The sequence below is a fragment of the Vombatus ursinus genome, unplaced genomic scaffold (genome assembly GCF_900497805.2).
Source record: "Vombatus ursinus unplaced genomic scaffold, bare-nosed wombat genome assembly UNPS02009205.1, whole genome shotgun sequence".
NCBI lineage: Eukaryota > Metazoa > Chordata > Mammalia > Diprotodontia > Vombatidae > Vombatus > Vombatus ursinus.
This window is the reverse complement of record NW_020948983.1, coordinates 62,503,832-62,523,931: the sequence shown is the minus strand read 5'-3', so window position 1 is coordinate 62,523,931 and position 20,100 is coordinate 62,503,832. Positions and strand designations below refer to the sequence as shown.

The 20,100-nt window shown below is 38.8% G+C and overlaps 1 protein-coding gene across 4 annotated transcripts in view; it reads right to left on the bottom strand.

Annotated features, from left to right (window-relative positions):
- Positions 1–20,100, bottom strand: part of THSD4 (thrombospondin type 1 domain containing 4) — an 865,877-nt gene that overhangs the window by 808,748 nt on the left and 37,029 nt on the right. For all 4 annotated transcript variants that reach the window (XM_027852227.1, XM_027852225.1, XM_027852228.1 and 1 more), the window contains one exon: positions 464–577. Coding sequence is in view for 3 of the 4 variants with exons in the window: in XM_027852225.1 (XP_027708026.1) it covers positions 464–492 (29 nt within the window). In the remaining variant the exon portion in view is untranslated. The remainder of the gene's footprint in view (positions 1–463; positions 578–20,100) is intronic.

Below are 20,100 nucleotides of genomic sequence, written 5' to 3'. Positions count from 1 at the left end.
ATAACCCAAAAACTAACCTCTAATCAACAAACTCTTACTCTGGAATAGCATGGCACAAGGGATTGGTCTCCTTTCAAAGAGAGGGCACATGAGTTATTACTGGAGGTTAATAGATCCCAGGGGCATAAATTTAAGTTGTAGGACCTCTTGTAAAACTTTGTACAGAAGACTCCAGACCCCCCACTCTCATGGTGGCCATTTTTGTAGTCTCCCCAATGGAGCTGCCTTTACGGTAGCTTACACCTGCAACTACCTACTGGTATCCAAGCTTTACAGGCCAAATTTGATATAGCTCTAAGCTCTACTTTCCTACCCTTGAATCAAGACCCTAGTTATCCAATCAATTAAGAGGTCTAATATATACTTTATAATATATAAAAGCATTAGACCACAAGGAGGGGGGAGTCAATAAAACTAACACATTAAAAAAAAAACCCTGACCCTTTATAAAAGGTCCACTCACCTCAGAAAAATGATGAAATGGGAGATCATGATGTCCAGGTATTGGTGTCCAATGAAGATCAAAGAAGCCTCTAAGCAGTCACAATTTTTCTATGACAAAAATTATGTTCAAATCCTATAGAACAAAAAAGTATTATTTTTAGTATCATTGATTTAGAAATTTTTCAAATAACAGAAGAAAACTCTGACAACTCCACAGATAGCCTAAGATATCTGAAGCAAGAAGAGGGAAACCGTCAGACTGATAACAATCCTCAGTCAATCCCAAATTCAGGACCCTTCCTGTCCCTGGACTTCCCAGCTGGAATGTCTGTCCCAAGGCGAACTTCAGATTCTCAATTATACCTGGCATCATAGGAGCATTCATTTTGCCCGGAGAAAGTAGAGAAAGAAAGCAAGTATAGATAGACAGATAGACCAGTAGACAGATAGTGACAGATAAGTTGTACCATTTAAGATGATGGGAATCATGGCACAGTGTATTGAGCACCCACCTTTTAAGCCAGGAAAAACTAAGTTCAACTCCTACCCTTATACATACTAGCTATGTCATCCTGGGTGGGGCGGGGAGTATTCAGGAAGGACTAGCACCTCTGGTGTGAGGACTTGCTGAGCCCTTTTCAGTGCTGCTCATTTACCTTTGGTGTCTGCCTGGCACTCAACTCTCCCTTGTGGCTCCAAGAAGCTGTAGCATGTATAGCATGTATAGCACGTATACCAGCAAAACCATCTTGACAGATGGGCTAAACCAGGTTGAGGGTCACCAACAGGCCACAAACGTATGAGTTAGAAGGGTGTCTACCCCAAGTAGGTAAAGACTTCTCCAGGCAGAATGGGAGGATGAGAGCAATTTGTTCCAACTGCCATGAAGGCAGCTCAAGTAGGCTCTTCCGGCAGGGGTGGGGGAGGGGGGCGTGGCTTAGAGTTTGGTAAGGCATCAAAGACACCAAGGTCATCCACTGCATCCTGGGCCATCATCAGTCAATTTGACTTTCGTCCTGCCATTAGATTTCAATGACTCTGGAAGACAAAGTGAGGCTGATGACTTTGTGCAGCTATGCCTCACTTAAATCCAGTTCACAGGTAAGGTGAAATATCACCCCATGACGATATTGGTCCTCTTCAAAATGAAATATAAACAATAACAACAAAGATATCATCCTGGGCAAGTCACTTAATTTCTCAGTGTTCTAGGCATCTCTCTAAAAATATAAATTGCAAAGAAGGTAGCAAGTTGAATTAGTGGAGGAAATTTTTTTCACCTAGGAGTTCCCTATACCAATGAATGTGTAGGTCTAGTCTCTATCAAGCAATCATTATCATATTTAACAATCATAGCAATAGCAATCATATTTATTAAAGACCCACAATGTGCCTGACACTATGGTAGATACTGAGGATGTAAACACAATAGATGAAACAATCCCTCCCCTCCTAGAATATTACAATTTAATGGAGAGACAATAAGGAGATATATAGATACAAATTATATATATATGTGTGTAATGCATGTGTACTATATGTGATAAGTATATTTATATCATATAAATTTATCTGAAAAAATATGAAGTGGATAAATACAAATAAATGCAAAAAAGTTAAATACATGCAATGGGGGTAAAGGTCAGTGAGGATCCAGGCCTTGGAATATTAACTATATGTCCTGTTAGTACTAAACCAGGTGAAAGTAGACCAGGTGTCTTTGTTTTCCTTATTTGCAACCCAAGCACTTAGCATAGTACCTGGCACATAGTAGTCACTTCATAAATGGTTATTGAATTGAATTGAGGCTTGGTAAAATGGTGTGATGAAAGGGAACCTCCCTCTCCCTGATGCAGAGCATGTGAAAGCATCCTGACCATTTCCTTTTAGCTTACTGCAGGTGGTATTAAAAGCCTGCTAATCTGGCTGCTGATCCAGAACCAAATTTAATGGCTACAAAATGCTCAAAAGAACTGAAGAACTCTTTCCTCTCTAGTGTTTTTTGAGTGGAGAAGAACAACAGGTTTCAGGCCCTCTCTTTGCATCCTTTTCGGTCACTCTGTGCTTGTAAAAGTATCGTGCTGCTACTTTTCCTGTTTAAATTGTGTGTATCTTTTTTATATTTTAGGTGAATGAGCAGCAGAGATAGAATAAACCAGGTTATGGCTTTGTAAACTCCGAAAGCTCCCAAAGGTCTAGCAACTGAAGCCTGTAGCAAAATCTGCCGGTAGCCACAGAAAATGAACCCAATGAGAGGCTAGTCCTGAAGAGAGACCAGCTTGACACAGTTCAGGGATGAAGCAGCCAAAAGTTCTACAAGAACTCTATAAGAAAGCAATTTAACTATCAGCCTTGCCATAACCAGAAATGGAGGGGTTGGGGAGGGAATGTTGATACTTATCACTTTAAGTTTGAATCCACTCTTCCCAGAGACCAATGAGGTAGAAGCAAGCGGATTCGTGGTTTTAGAGAGTTAGGTTTTTTTGTTTATTTGTTTTTTAAATTTATATTCTTGCTATATCTTCCAAGTTTTGGTATTGTTCAGTTGTGTCCACTCCTTTGTGACTCCATTTAGGGTTTTCTTGGCAGAGATATTGGAGTGGTTTTCCATTTTCTTCTCCAGCTCATTTTACAGATGAGGAAACTAAGGCAAACAGCATTAAGTGACTTACCCAGAGTAATACAGTTAATAAGTGTCTGGGGCCAGATTTGATCTCAGAAAGATGAGTCTTCCTGACTCTAGGCCCAGACCTCTATCTACCGTGCCACCTAGCTGCCCAGTAAATATCACTTTGTAAAAGTTAATTAATGTTAATCAGATAATTGATATTAGTCAGAGATCAACTGGTAAAAATTATACTGAAGCATCAATCACACAATAGATAATATTGAGGAGATGGTAGCTAGGGATGGTATTTGAGGGAACACACTGAATGGTGGCCCATGAGCAACAGTACTAGAGAAATACCCCAATACCTCAGGATTACCTCTAGAACCTTGAGGGAAGGAGCAGCCTTGGTCTAGGGACCCAACCTGCTAGTTTGAGTAGCAGTTGGGAGAGTGAGCCCAGAGTACATGTCCTTTATGCAACATAGTTTGAGGGGGAAACAGAAATAGTTGAGGGGATCAGGAAAAGTTTCACTTAGAAGATAGTCCTTGAACTGCATATTAAATTAAGAGAGGGATTCTATTAGGTGGAAGTGAAGAGAGGGTACGTTCCAAGCATGGCAGACAGTCGATGGAAAGGCACAACAAAGTCCAATGGAGTACCATGAGTGAAGAGAGAGAAGGTCAGATTGACTGAATAGCCGAGAGCAGAAAGGAATAAGCATATACATAATAAGCACATATAATAAGCATATATATATATATATCCCCTAATATGTGCCAAGAACTGTGCTAAATACTTTTTACAAATATTATCATTTGATATGACAATTCTGCAAGATAGATGCTATTATTACCCCCATTTTACATTTGAGGAAACTGGAGGTGAAAAAAAGGTTAAATGACTTGCCCAGGGTCATACAACTAGTAAGTATCTGAGGCCAGATTTGAACTCAGGTCTTTCTGATTTCAGGCCTAGTACTCCATCCATTGTGCCACCAGCTGCCTCAAGAAAGAGTAGTAATGTAAAGTTAGGCTTGAAAGATAGGTTGGGGCAAATCTGGAAAGGCTTTAAAAGCCAAGCAGAGTACATATTTGATTCTAGAGTCAATAGAAAGTCACTAGAATTTATTAAGTAAGCGAATGATCTGGTGAGTACTGTGCTTATGGTAAATCACTTTTGTAGCAGTAGCCAGGATTGGCTGAAATGGCAAGAAACTTGAGGCAGAGAGACTCATTAGGAGGCTGTTTCAAGAATCTAGGTGAGAGGTGCAGAGGGCCTGAACCAAAATGGCAGCTTTATGAGTAAAGAGAAGGTGTTGAATGTGAAAGATGTGAAGGTAGAAATGGCAAGATCTGGCAAATGATTGGTTATAAAGGGTAAGGAAGAGTGGGGAGTTAGGGATAATACCAAGGTTATAAACCTACAGACTAGAAGGAGGGTGGTGCCTTCAACAGAAATAGGAAAGTATGGGAAAGGGTTGGATTTGGGGGAAAAGATAACAAATTGTATTTTGGGAGTCACTGGCATAGAGACGATGACTTAAAGCCATGGGAAATGATGAGGAGGGACAGAGACAGACACAGACACACAGAGACAGACAGAGACAGAGGGGAGGGAGGGAAGGAAGGAAGAAGAGAGATGGAGAGAGACAGAGACAGAAAGAGAAAGACAGAGGGAAGGGAGAAAGGAGGGAAGGGAGAAAGGAGGAAAGGGAAAAGGGAGGGAGGGGGAGAGAAAAACAGGAGAGACAGAGACATAGAGACAGAGAGATCAGGAGAGGGGGGAGACACGATAGTGATTTCCAACAAGCAAAGCAGACTGAGGAGTGGTTAGACAAACAGTAGGGGAAATAAGAGGGAGCTGTGCCCCAAAAACCCAGAGAAGAGAGACTATCCAGGAAGAAAGGGCAGTCAACAGTGTGACGTGCAGCAGATAGGGTAACAAAGATGAGGACTGAAAAAAAAGACCACCAGATTTAACAATTAAGATACCACAGGAAATTTCGGAAAGAACAGTTTCAGGTGAGTATTGAGGTATTCTAAGGGATGAAAAGTGAATGAAAGAAGAGAAGTAGAGGCATAGAAAATATAGACAATTTTTTCTAGAAGCTTGGCTAAGCAAAGTAGGAGAGATAAATGAGAAGGGATGGTAAGGAAATGAAAGATTTTTGTTTGTTTGCTTTGTGTGTTTTTGTTTTGTTATGTTTTTCTTAGGATTAAGGATACTTGGGCTTTCTTTTTTTTTTAAACAGTAGGGAAGGAAACAATTGATATGGAGTGAGGTTACAATCTGTTGGAGAAGACAGAAGGGGACAGGACAAAGAACACATGTAGGAAGACTTACTCTTGGGGGGAGGGGAAGGGAAGGCCATCTCAGAGACTAGGAAAAGAAGAGATGTTGACAGGATATCAAGGGATTTGGGGATGAAGAGGAGAAATGAGGGATTTCACACTGAATAGCTTCAATTTTGGTAATAAAGTAGGAGGCAAGGTCCTCATCATTTAACAGGGCATAGCAATAACTACAATAATATAAATGCACAGAACACTAAAATAAAGCCATATGTGGAGTAATAACCAATCTAAATGATGGTTAAAAAAAAAGAATATATCCCTCCTTTCAACAGTGACATCACAGGAGCACAGATACAGAGCTGAAAAGAATCTCAAAAGCCCTCTAATTTCACACTCTTATTTTGAAAATGAGGAAACTGAGGTAGGGGAAATTGTTAAGTGATTTGGGATTTCAATTTCTGATTTAAGAACTAGTTGCTTTTACCACTTTGCCTCCTGGGGGAAATCCAATTCACAGGCAAGTCAACATAACTCTTGTCACTCTCCCGATGTCATTGGCTCTTCCAAAATAAAGACAAACAACAACAGGGAAAACTACCAGGGAAGAATGTTGCCTTTATCATCAGGTAAGGTCACTACTTGGACAGTTAGGTGGAGCAGTGGATAGATTACTGGGCCTAAAATCAGAAAATCTTATCTTCCTGAGTTTAAATCTAGCCTCAGATATTTACTAGCTGTGTGACCCTAGGCAAGTCACTTAACTCTGCCTCATTTTCCTCATCTGTAAAATGAGCTAGAGAAGGAAATGGCAAACCACTCCAGCATCCTTGCCAAGAAAACACCAAATGGAGTCATGAAGAGTCAGACACAACTGAAATGACCAAATAACAAGATCAGTGCTAGTTGGTTTTTTTTTCCATTTTTGGGAAGGATATGATTTTATTGTTTTGGGAATAAAGAAACTCCCTTTACTAACACAGGTTGCCACTTGTTCTCTTACTTAAAAAGTTGCCTGGGGCGCTAGAAAGTTAAGTGACGTGCAAAATCACATCTCCAATATATGTCAGAGATAAGACTTGAGCCCTGGTCTTTCTGACTCAGAATTAAATTCTCTTTCCATGAGGCCACACGGCCTCTCACCAGCTATTTTTGCATAACTGATTTTTCCTTTGTTACTAAAGAGGGTTTGAGTGGGGCAGGGCAGGGATGAGGGATGTGGAAGGTGGCGATGGTGGAATATATCCAGAAATGTACGAACAAAAGTCATCAATGAATTTTTTTTTTAAGATGATTGCTCAAAGTAGCCAAGACAGGCAACTGTGATAATTCTCAGTATCTGGAGAAGTTAATAATCCCAGCCCTTTCACTTACATATGCAAGTGGGGATAACTGTGAATATCTGGTGAAACACTTAGGTTCACTGCCCCCATAAACAACTGGGAAATAGCTACGGCTGCCCATAGACCTTTTCACTCAACCTCTAACTCTATAGTGCTGAACAGTATCAACTATGCCAGCTGAGCCAATTAAATTGAAAGGCCCTCAGGACCCAGAAGAATTCCATAGCTGGTTTATGAGAAGTGACACTCCTCAATTGTAAGATATTTAATAACACAGGAAAGCATCTTGTGGGAAGCTTGGTAGGAACTAACTCCATCAGATGGAAAGAAATAAGAATGAAAGAAATGCAAAATAGATAATGGCCTAATCTTCTGCATCTAGATTCTCAGGAACTCCCTTTAGGGAAAATAAAAATAAATCAACCAAGGTGAAAAAAAAAAAAGCTGATCCCTGAGTCCTTACAACAAATGCAGAATTTCAGAAGAAAGATTCAATTCAATAAATTTATTAAGCATCTTTTATATGCAAGGAGGCACTGTGATTGCGACTGGCAATGAAAAGACAAAAAAGTATTATTATCACTATTATCTTTAATAGTTAGCATTTTCATAGAGCTTTAAGCTTTGTAAAATGCCTTAGATATTACCTCATTTGGTCCTCACAACAACTCTTGTGAATACACAGAAGTAAATGAACCTAGTAGTCTGGTATTCCATAAACCCAAAGAAAACAGCTTCCTAAGGTAAGGGCTCACTATTTGACAAAAACTGCTATGAAAACTGGATAGCAAACTGGTAGAAATTAGATTTAGTCTAAAACCTCACAACACGTAATAAGATAAGCTACAAAAAGAGATATGATTTAAATATAAAAGTCCATGTCATAAAGAAGTTAAAGAGTAAAGAAGAACTTACTTTTTAGATCTAGAGGGAAGAAACCATAATCAAATGAAAGAACTTACTTTTTAGATCTAGAGGGAAGAATCCATAATCAAATGAAAGAACTTACTTTTTAGATCTAGAGGGAAGAATCCATAATCAAATGAAAGATAGGATCACAGAAGATGAATGGGTAGTTTTAATTACATAAGATTAAAGTTCTGTTTTGTTTTTACAAAAGACCACCTCTGGTATGTAGGTGCTATTGTTATTACCCTTTTACACCTGAGTTCATAGAGATTCAGCTGGGGTGACTTTACCCAGGATCACCTAGCTTAGTGTCTAAAGTGGAATTTAAATTCACATCTTCCTGATTCCAAGTCCAACATGACAAAAAACACACCAAAAACAAGCCCTTCTCTGGAGAACGTGCGGCCTAGGCAGAAGAAAAGGATGTTCTTAGTTTCTTCATGGTTTTTCCTAATTTTAAACTGGACACATTTTCAAAGGGGTGATTTTTTTTTAAGGAGACACACATAAGCTTCAAAAAGCGAAATGTTTTAGAAAGAAATAAATGAGCAGGAGATTCAAACCCTATTTGGAATTATAAAGGTTGGCAAAAAAAGAACGACCTTTTGTGATGCCTAAGGGTGCCAGCAAGTGCTAAAAATACTCCACTGAAGCCTCTGAATATCCTGAGGCTTTTCCAGAAGGTTCAATGATATCCATTTATGAGGAAACAATTCAAAAACTGTAAACTGAAAGTAATTTTATAAGACTGAAATAAGAGAGTTATTCTCTTGCCCTTGACTGGATACTAAATATGCAATAAGACAAGCTCAATTTTCTGGTCAGATGACTGTCACCTACCAATCAATCAATCAATGAAAAAAGCTTTTATTAAGCACTTACTATAAGCCAGGCACTGTGGTAAGTGCTTTGTTGTTGTTGTTGTTGTTCAATTGCTTCAGTCATGTCTGACTCTTCCCGATCCCATTTCAAGTTCTCTTGGCAAACATACTGGAGTGGTTTGCCATTTCTTTCAGCAACTCATTTTACAGATGAAGAACTAAAGCAAACAAGTGACTTGCCCAGGGTCATGCAGCTAGTAAGGATCTGCAGCCAGATTTAAAACCAGGAAGATGAGTCTTCCTGACTCCAGGTCTAGTACTCTATCCACTGCACATAGCTGCCATGTTAAATCCCGGGGTACAAAGAAAGATGAAAATAGTCCCTGATCTCAGGGAGCTTCCATTTTAATGCAGGAGGCAATATATAGAGATATGTATAAGTTGCTGTTTGTTATTTGAAGAGGACCGATGACATCACGAAGTGATGTTCTGACTTGCCCATAAATTGGATTTAAGTCAGGCAGAGTCATGGGAAGTTGTCAGCTTCATTCTCCCTTCCAGAGTCATCAAAATCCAGTGGCAAGACAAAAGTCAAGATGACTGGCAATGGCCCAGGATGCATGACCTTGGCGTCATCAATGCCTAACCAAGCTCTAAGCTCTCCATGGTGTCTGCTGTGCCCTCCATAGCCATTGGAACAAATTGTTCTCATCCTCCCATTCTGCTGAGGGAAGACTTCATATGCTGAGGTGGACATCCCCCTAAATCACCAACAAGTTTTGAGGCCTGTTGGTTACCCTCAACCTGGTTAACCTGCCTGCAAAAATGATTTTACCAGGGTGTGGCTGCTGTGCATGCTATGACTTCTTGGAGTCACAGGTGAATAAGGTACATATAGAGTAAATGGAAGGTAGCTTTAGAAGAGAAGGCTGTAGTGTCTGGAAAGCCCAAGAAAGGCCTCCTGCAGAAAATAGCACTGGAGTAGCATCTTGAAAGAAGCTATAGATTCTAAGAGGCAAGAGTGAGGAGGAAGAGCATTCCAGACATGAGGAGAAGACGAGTGCAGAGGCCCAGAGAAAGGACATGAAGCATCATCATAGTAAGCTGTCACTGTGACCCTGTATTTTGAGGAGGATAAAAAGCTTTATATGAAAAATGGGATTTAAATTGAGCCTTAAAGAAGGCATAGGATGTAGCTAAGTAGGAGGAAGTAGAGAGAGATTTCAAGTTGGAGTAATAAGATGAGCAAATGTTTAGAGGCAGGAATGAACATTATGAAATGTCTGGAGGAGAGCAAAGACTGCAAAGGTAGGAAGGAGAGAGATTGTGAAGAGCTTTAAACGCCTGGCAGAAGCTTTGAAATGATTCTAAATATAACGAGAACCACTGAAATTCATTGAATAGAGGATGACAGGGTCAGATCTGTGTTTTAGGAAAATCATTTTGGCAGTTGCATAAGGGATGGATTGGAGTAGGGAGAGTTAAAACCTTTAGAAGGCCATTGTAATAATCTGAGTGAGAGAGGTGATGAGGACCTCAATAGGGTGATGGCTGTGTGAGTAGAAATGTTACATGATAGATAGAAATATAGATTTTTTTATTTAGTCATTTTTTTAGTTATTTCATGACCCTTTTTGGGATTTTCTTGACAAAGATACTGGAATAGTTTGTCATTTCCTTCTCCGGCTCATTTTACAGATGAGAAAACTGAGGCAAACAGGGTTAAGTGACTTGCCCAGGGTCACCCAACTAGTAAGTGTATGAGGCTGAATTTGAACTGGATTAGTCTTACTGACCCCAGGCCCAGCATTCTATCTACTGTACCATCTAGCTGCTGTAGGTATAGATATAGATGTTATATATCTCCACTCTTGGGGCAGCTAGGTGGTGTAGTGGATAGAGCACTGGCCCTGAAGTCAGGAGGACCTGAGTTCAAAACCGGCCTCAGACCAAGCTCTTGACACTTACTAGCTGTGTGACCCTGGGCAAATCACTTAACCCCCAACTGCCCTTTAAAAAAAAAATATGAACTTATCTCCACTCTCCATCCACTGCCTGATTTTTTTTTCAACTCCACACAACAGGACGTCCCTTCCAGATCAAGCTCATCACCTTTAATCCTATCACCATGCTGCTAACTCAAGCCTTGATTGACATCACCTACCTCAGCCTCTTTTCCCTCTGATTGGAAAGGTGGAGGATAGAGCACCAAACTCCTCCCAATGCCTTTCTTTATAGGGGGCAGATAGTGAACTTTGGGACTTACTCCACTTTGCATCTGCTGCCCTCCCTGGTTTTTTCAACTCCATGGAACAAGATGCCTCCGTGCCAGGTGTGGCCTGGTGTGCTCCATCCCCTCCCTCCTCTTTTTGGTGTTGTCTCCTCCCATTATATTGTAAACTCCTCGTGGGCAGAGACTGTTTTCTTAGGTGCTTAATAAATGTTTATTGGATTAGATTACATGAGAGATCTTATAAAGGTAGATATGACAAGACTTGACATTTAACACTTATTAGATACCAGGCTCAGACTATGATCAACCAATCAATAACTTATTGAGCACTGTGCCTAATGACATAGGAGAGATATATAAGACATTGTCCTTGCCCATAGCCTACAATCTAGTTACAGCAAGTGGATGCACATGCATGAAATAACCAGTGGGGAAAAAAATAGGATTATCACAAACATGAGAGAGAGAGAGAGAGAGAGAGCTATACATACATACTAGTAAAACAAAGTACATATTAGAAAAAATAACTATTCAGAAGAAGTAAAGAAGAGAATATTGTTGAAGAAATGAATGACCAGGAAAAAAAAATGGTCCTGGGTCTGCCACATAACAAGAGTAAAAGAGAATTGATCCACTGCCTAAAAGCTTCATTAGCATCCAACCAACATCAAGAGAACTCTACTAAGACCCCTAACACACTAGGTAGATTCCTTGTGGCAGATTTACGGAAGATCATGCACAAGGATGTCACAGGATTGGCAGGGATGAAGGGGTACAATTTATACCATAAGAGGTAAATGCCCACATCATTGAGATCACACATCCACTGGAATGGAGAGGTATAACAAAACACTATTGGTATCATAGACAATAAATACCAAAGGAATGAAAGCAGACAAATATCACTATGGCCTGGCATTATGAGAAAAGTCTTAACATAAGAAATGGGACTTAACTTGGTCTTCAAAGAATATGTAGGATTTGGCAAAGTTGGAGAGAAGTAAAGAGAGATTCCAGGTTGTGGCAACAGAATAAGCAAAGGTTCAGAGGGAGAAATGAGCATTTTAAATAAGGAGATGATAGTAAAATAGTCTAGCTAATGCAGCAGATTTGTGTTAGAAAGCAATGGAAAATAAAGCCAGGTGGATGGGGAGCCAGACCTTCCATAACCGTGAAAATCATGAAAGTGTACATTTGATAAGACATTCGGGGAATTTTAGGATTTAGAGATAGACTAAACCTTAGGAGTCATCTTATTCAACTCATTTAAAAAACTCATTAAAATAGTAATAAGCAGGGGAGTAACATGGTAAAAAGCAATATTTAAGGAAAATTAGCCTGGCATTGGTATACAGTATGACTTGACTATACACGTGATCTCTGAAACCAAAATAACTTTTAAAAGCTGCATTTTCCTGTTAACAATCTGTTTGACAGGAATAAAAAGTTAACCTTCTTCTTTCTGTTAATACATGAGTTCCCTACTGGATGGGCACCTCACCTTTTCTCTGTTCTCTCAAGATCCCACATAAAGTCTGAAACTAGTAACCGGGTTTGGTTATGAAGCCACAGCCTATGACCCACCTGGTCTTTCAGTCATCATTCCTTGGTGGACAATCTAGAAGGGATACTGAAAAATGCCCAAATGTAGCAGAGAAATAGAATTAAAAAATGACTCTGCCAAGTAGGTGTACCACAATGATGCTCTTGTAAATAGATACCAGAGGGAAAATGAGCTCTCACTAATAAGGATACCAGGGTACCAAATGCTCATCTCCATCCATAGTATCTGTTTTATTCTTTTCTACCGATGTGTTAGATCCAAGATTGACCTCTAAACTCATAAAGTATTTATCCTACTAAAATGTAACAAGCTTGGGCTAAAACTTTTACACACAGAAGCTCAATTGAAAAAAGTAGCCTGAACATTCCCCTCCAAACAGCTTTAAAATAACTCATCAAATTGAATTCTGGAGGTCAGGGTGAGACATTTTTTCCAGTCCAAGACAACTTAGGAGGTCGGCAGGAGAGGTCTGTGACACTAAGGTGGGGGCAAGCACAGCTCGGGCAATGCCAGGGATGGGCCTTGGAGGCAGCTGTAACAGCAGCAGCTTTAAGAGCTTTCAGCCAGCTAGGTAAGGAGGTTGTACAACTGGTCAGAAAGAGATGAGGGACCCTGAGCTGACCCTGGGTGCAGGACCTGATGCTGTCTGGCAACTCCATTACTCATACACAGTGCTGGGAGCAGAGAAGAGCACTTCTGCTTGGTCACAAGGGAGCAGGAGCCCTGCCTACAGTTCTAGGGCAGAGAGGAGCACAAAGTGCTTTTAGATACAAGGGAGCAGGAACCCTTCCTAGTCAAAGATCAGGTTGAGATAAGATCAGTGACCATACCTCTCCCCGATTATATCACCTTGGAAGCACCAAAAACTTGCAGATCCCCAGAACCAGTTCTGAAAATAGCAGCACAAAAAAGGCTGAAACTTTGGAGAGTGCCTCCTCACCCCCATGTGAGTAAAGATCAAATTTACTATAGTAAAAAGTTCAAAGTTCAGAAATAGGCTAGAAAAAAATAAGCAAACATCATTCCCCAAATGATAAATGGTCAAAGGATATGAACAGGCAATTTTCAGATGAAGTAATAAAGCTATCTATACTTATATGAAAAAATGCTCTAAATCACTATTGATTAGAGAAATGCAAATTAAAACAACTCTGAGGTACCACCTCACACCTAACAGATTGGCTAATATGACAAAAAAAAAAGAAAATGATAAATGTTGCAGAAGATGTGGGAAAACTGGAACACTAATGCATTGTTGGTGGAGTTGTGAACTGATCCAACCATTCTGGAGAGCAATTTGGAATTATGCCCAAAGGGCTATAAAATTGTGCATACCCTTTGATCCAACAATACCACTACTAGTTCTGTATCCCAAAGAGATCATAAAAAAGGGAAAAGGACCTACATGTACAAAAATATTTATAGCAGCTCTTTTTGCGGTGGTAAAAAATTGGAAATTGAGGAGATGCTCATCAATTGGGGAATGGCTGACCAAGTTGTGGTATATGAATGTAATGGAATACTATTGTTCTATCAGAAATGATGAGCAAGTAGACTTCAGAAAAACCTGGAAAGACTTACATTACCTGATACTGAGTGAAGTGAAAATTATACACAGTAATAGCAACATTATGCGATGACCAACTTTGATAGGTTTAGCTCTTCTCAGCAATACAATGATCTAAGACAATTCCAAAAGACTCATGATGGAAAATGTTATTCACATCCAGAGAAAGAAATATGGAGTCTGAATGCAGATAAAAGCATATTATTTTCTCTTTTTGTTTCTTTCTCGTGGTTTTTCCATTTTGTTCTGATTCTTCTTTCACAACACAACTAATGTGGAAATATGTTTAACAGAATTGTACATGTATAGCCTATATCAGATTACATGCTGTTTTGGGGAGGGGAGGAGGAAGAAGCAGGGGAGGGAGAAAATTTGGCACTCAAAATCTTGTAAAAGTGAATGTTGAAAACTAAAAGTAAATAAATATTTTTAATTAAAAAAAAAAAACCCTGACCATAAAGAACCTGACATAAAAAGCTGCTGTGAAGGCAGAGAAGATCAAGACATAACAGAAGAAGATAATAATGTGAAAACAGCTACAAGCAAAGCCTCAAAGAAAATGATGCAAATTGGACACAAGCCCAACAAGACTTCCTGGAAAACTTAAGGAAAGACATTAGAATGATAGAGGGAAAATTAGGAAAAGAAATTAGAGTGATACAAGAAAATTATGAAAAGTTTAGTAAGAGGCACAAAAAATTTGCTGAAGAAAAGAACTCCTTTAAAAGTAGAATTGGCCACATGAAAAAGAAATACTTGCCAAAGAAAATAATTCCTTAAAAATTAAAATTGGGAAGTGGAAGCTAATGATTCCATGAGACATCAAGAAATAATCAAACAAAGTCAAAAAATAAAAAATAGGAAAAAAAATGGGAAACATCTCACTGGAAAAACAACTGATCTGGAATAATAGATCAAGGAGAGGTAATTCAAGAATTACTGGACTACCTGAAAGCCATGTTCACAAATGGAGTGTAGGCATTATATTTCAAGAAAGTATGAAGGAAAACAGTCCCAATATCCTAGAACTATAAGATAAAATAGAAAAGTGAAAAATCTACTGACTACCTCCTGAAAGAGATCCCAAAATGAAAACTCCCAGTAATATTATAACAAATTCCAGAGTTTCTAGATCAAACAGAAAAATTTCAAGCAACCAGAAATAAGTTATTCAAATATTATGGAGTCACAGTTAGTATCACACAAGATTTAGGAGCTTCCATGTTATAGAAGTGGAGGGCTTGTAATATGATATTCCAGAAGGCAAAGGATCTAGGATTACAACTAAGAATAACATATCCAGCAAAACTGAATATAATGCTTTTCTGGGGTGGGAGGGGGGGTGCATATTTAATGAAATAGAGTACTTTCAAGCATTCCTGAGGAAGATGCTAGAGCTGAACAAAAACAATTCACATTAAAACACAATACTCAAGAGAAGCATAAAAAGGTAAACATGAAAGAAAAATCATAAGGGACTTAATAAGATTAAAATGTTTATATTCCTAGGTGGGAAAAATTATATATATATGTATGTATACATACATATATATGTCCTATCATCATTAGTGCAATTAGAAGGAGCCTACATAGACAGAGGACCTGGTTGTGAAGGGGTGAAGAAGAGGGATGCACTGGAGGAAGGGAGAGAAAGAATGGGGAGGGGCATTATCTCACATCAAAGAGGCACACAAGGAAGAACTTTTACAGTGGAGAGGAAAATGGTTGGGGGGCGAAGGACTATTCTTGAATCCCACCCTCATTGGAATTGGTTCAAAGAGGGAAGAATAGACACACAGAAATACACACACACATACATACATTCAGTTGGGTGTAGAAATCTACCTTACCCAAAAGGTAGGTAAGAAAGGAAGAGGATAAGAGAAAGGGAGAAGTAGTAATAAAAAGAAGGGTGGATTAAGGGGGACAGTGGTCAGAAGCAGAACAGACTTTTGAGGAGAGACAGGATAAAGAGAGAGAAGGATAAACAGAAGAAAATAGGATGGAGGGAACTACAGAGATAGGCATCATAACTGTGGATGTGAATGAGATTAAATCACCCATAAAACAGAGGCAGATAGTAGAATGGCTTAGAAACCAGACTCTAATAGTATGCCATTTACAAGAAACACATTTGAAACAGAAAGACACATAGAGAGTTAAAATAGGAGCTAGAGCAGAACCTGTTATACTTTAGCTGATTTAAAAAGGGGGGGGGGGGGGGGACAGTGGTAGCTACCATGATCTCAGACAAAGCAAAAGCAAAAATAGACCTAATTAAAAAGATAATCAGGGAAGCTATATTTTGCTGAAAGGAACCATAGGCAATGAAGTAATATCAAAAACTTTTATAGCAAGTGTCTCTGATAAAGGTCTCATTTCTCAAATATGTAGGGAATTGAGTCAAATTTATATAAAAAATAAGAACTATTCCCCAGTTGATAAAAAGTCACAAGATACAAGCAAGCAGTTTTCAGAAGAAATCAAAGCTATCTATAGTCATATAAAAATTCTTTAATTATTAATAATTAGAGAAATGCAAATTAAAACAACTCTGAAGTACCACCTCAAACTGATCTCATTGGCTTATACGACAGAAAAGGAAAATGGCAAATGCTAGGGGGAATGTGGAAGAATAGGGACACTAATGCACTATTGGTAGAGTTGTGAACTGATCCAATAATTCTGGAGAACAATTTGGAACTACATCCAAAGGGCTATGAAACTGTATGTAACCTTTGACCCAGCAATACCACTACTAGGTCTGTACCCCAAAGGGATCAAAGAAAAAGGAAAAGATCTATATGTATAAAAGATTTATAGCAACTCTTTTTCTGGTGGCAAAGAATTAGAAATTGAGGGCATATTCTTCAATTGGTGGATAGTGGAACAAGTTGTGGCATATGATTGTGAAGGAATAATATTGTGCTCTAAGAAATGACCAGGAGGGTGATTTCAGAAAAAATACAAGATCTATGTGAACTGATACAAAATGAAGTGAATAGAACCAGGAGATCATTGTACACAGTAACAGCAATGTTGTAATGATGATCAACTCTGATAGACTTCGCTACTCTGATTAATGCAATGATCAAAGACAGTTCCAAAGGATTCATGATGAAAAATGCTATCTACCTTACACTATAAGCTAAAATTCTGACATGAAGTTAACTGCAGTTCATTCACTAACCTGGATGGCAAAAGATGAAGCAGGAAAGAAACTGAGTGAAGAACTTGATACATTCTTCTAAGTAAAACCAAGCTATGTCTTAACATTTTATGATTTCAATTTGAAAGAGGGAATAGGGGGAATGGGAAAATACATTGGAAAACATGGTTCATAATCAAGAAAATAAAGAAAAGAAAAGCCTGTGGATTGCTAAATATCACATCTGGCTATCACAAATGCTTTTTTACAACTAGAAACTGGAATGAAATGATCCAGTGGTTGAGCAGGAGAGAGAACCACCTCAGTCAGCACATGCCAGAGCAAGTGGAAAGTTGGTGAGCCCTCGCATCACATTGGGCCTTCTGTGAGACAGACTGTATACAGACCTAGGATAATCACCAGGGTCCTGGTAACTCCTTCATGCAGCCCTATGGCAACAGAAAGAATGGTGATGACAAACTGGAAGATAAGATTTTATCTTTCACAACATATCTGAATTATAGGTTTCTGTGCTCCTCCTAGGGAGGAGGAAGACTGCCTGATTGGAGGAGAGAGAAAGGAAACAGAATGGCCTGGGGTACAGGGAATGAATAATACCAGCATTACCATGGAGAGGGCGTCCCCTCCTCCAGAACTTTGAAGAATTGGTGGGGCGGTACAGAATTTAATAATTCCAGGAACTTCAAGGGCTTCCTGTTAGGTTCTTAGAGCAACAAGATTGCCCCAAAATAGGTCACAATGATTATACTCCAAATTCTGGCAGCTCCACAACAACCAGTTATCAGAAAACAACCTGATGAGGTCACCTGGGACAGGAGACATAGGATGACCCAGGGCAGTGAGTATGAGGGACAGTAGCATGACCCCAGTTGTGTAGCAAGAATAAAGGATAACAGATGGAGAAGCCAGGTGCTTCACTGATACTTAGCAAATATTAAAAAGAACCAGAGAAAGACCTCCAATACATTGGATAGTTCCTCCATGGAGAATTTATAGAAAGCTATAGCAAGAAACACAAAAAAACAAGCATGAACTGTTTCAGAATGAAAGACAATCAAGACAACATAGACAAGACAAGCATAGGATAGTGCAAGGTCACTATAAGGAAGCCAAACTCTGAATTCTTGCAAAACCAATAATGGTGCCAGAGAACTGATAATGAAACATACTTTCTTCCTCTTGGCAGAAGATAGGAGTCTGTGTGCAAGAGCACACAATGTTACATATATTGGTTGTTTTCACTTAATGGTTTTCTTGGTTACAAGGAAGGATTGATTTCTAGGGTATGGATAGGAATACAAAAATAACATATTAAAAACCAAATGCATTCATTAACCTCTACTTTTAAAAAAGAAAGAACAAATGTGGTTAAGAAACATGGATGAGAAATAGATGAGCCGCACCATATATTGATTGAGGAAGTAACGACATCATCGAAGTCCCGGGCCGATCGAAGTACCAAAGGCTACAATCTCTTCTGTACACACTTTGTTTCCCCTGCTGGACTGGATATTTCATCAAGACAATTACCAGGGCTTACTCATCTGTGTATAAACTTACCACACCTAGCACAATACCTCATATGCTGTAGGTGTTCTATAAATGTCCAATAAATAAGATGTCCCAAAATCGTAGTCCAGGTTTTAAGCTTTAATTGTTAAAAATTTAATTAAAATTTTGTTATCCAGTTAGCTATCCCTTCCTTTCAGTTCAGTGCCATTTGTACATTTGAAAAACATGTTTTTTATCCAATTATTGCTGAAAAAAAATCAACAACACAGGGTCAGACAAAGATTCCTGGGGTTTTCCATTTTTCAAAGTTGACATCAAAGTATTAATTTAAATTTTAATTTAGTGGCTTAAAGTTTTAAGCTTTACCAGCTTAAAATTGCACTGAGACTTTAAGGACTCTCTGTATAGTAAATGTTTGTTAGATGAATGTATGCATGCGTGCATGAATGAATGATGACCTGCTTGCCCATAGATTTTCTGGGAGAGTGAATAGTTCTATGCATTTCTATTTATCATGCAGTGTCCTTTTCCAAAACGAGAGGACAGCACAGCTGTTTAAATTGCAATGAACACTGCCCAGCTTTGATCCACCTAATGTTGGACAAATCAATAAAGCACTGTTTGACAATAAGGCAGCAGATCTCCTTTGTGTACAAATGAAGCCTGCCTAAACTTTATGTAAGAAACCTATCTTGGCACAATTTAAACACAGACTGTACTGTTATGATGGTATTCCAATTCTGAGATGAAATCTCAGTGACTCATTTGTACAAAGAGTACATAAAGTGTGAGGACTCAAAAAGTAAATGAGGAATATCAAATGAGGAGAATTTCTCATGTATCTGGTGCCTGGGAGCCAGTCACAAAGTCGCTTTCCTTGTCCTTGGGTGGAATAATTCATTCAGCAAATATTCACCAAGGGCCTACTATGTGCAGAGCATTATGCAAGATGCATTATCTGCATTGTTAGAGAGAACTCCTAAACTGATGAGATCATCAATCCATTGAGTTCTAAATTTGTAGGTCAAGGAAATGTTATCTATATCATTTACCTAAATGTGGGCAAAGTATTTGATCAAGATCTTCTTGTGGAAAAGGTGGAGACATGTAGCCTTGAGAATAATAAAATTAGATGGATTCTGAATGAATGGCCAACTCCCAAGAGAAGTCTTTGATGTTGACTTTGAAAATCATCTCCAATGAAGAACCCCAGGAATCTTTATCTGGCCTTTTGTTAAACAATGACTCAATAAAAATATTCATGGCATTTTTTTTTATCAAAGTTGCAAATAGCACCAAGCTATGAGGAAAGGATAGATAACAAAGCGGATGACAAAATCAAGCCTAAAAGAGTCTTGATCATCTATTACATCAAGTAAGAGGACATGTAATTGGGACAAAAGAAAAGTTTTACAGTTAGATTCAAAAAAATCATCTTCACAAGTACAAGGTAGAGGAGGCTGGGTTATACTGAACATGAGACATGGTTAGTCTGAGAAAAGATTGATGAAGGAGGTGAATGGACTGAAAGCTCTATAATTCAGTCATGTGAAATAGCAGCCAAGAAAGTTAATGCAATATTAGGCTGTAGAAAAAGACCTAGCTTCAGGGGAAAAAAAGTAGGAGAAGATTCTGA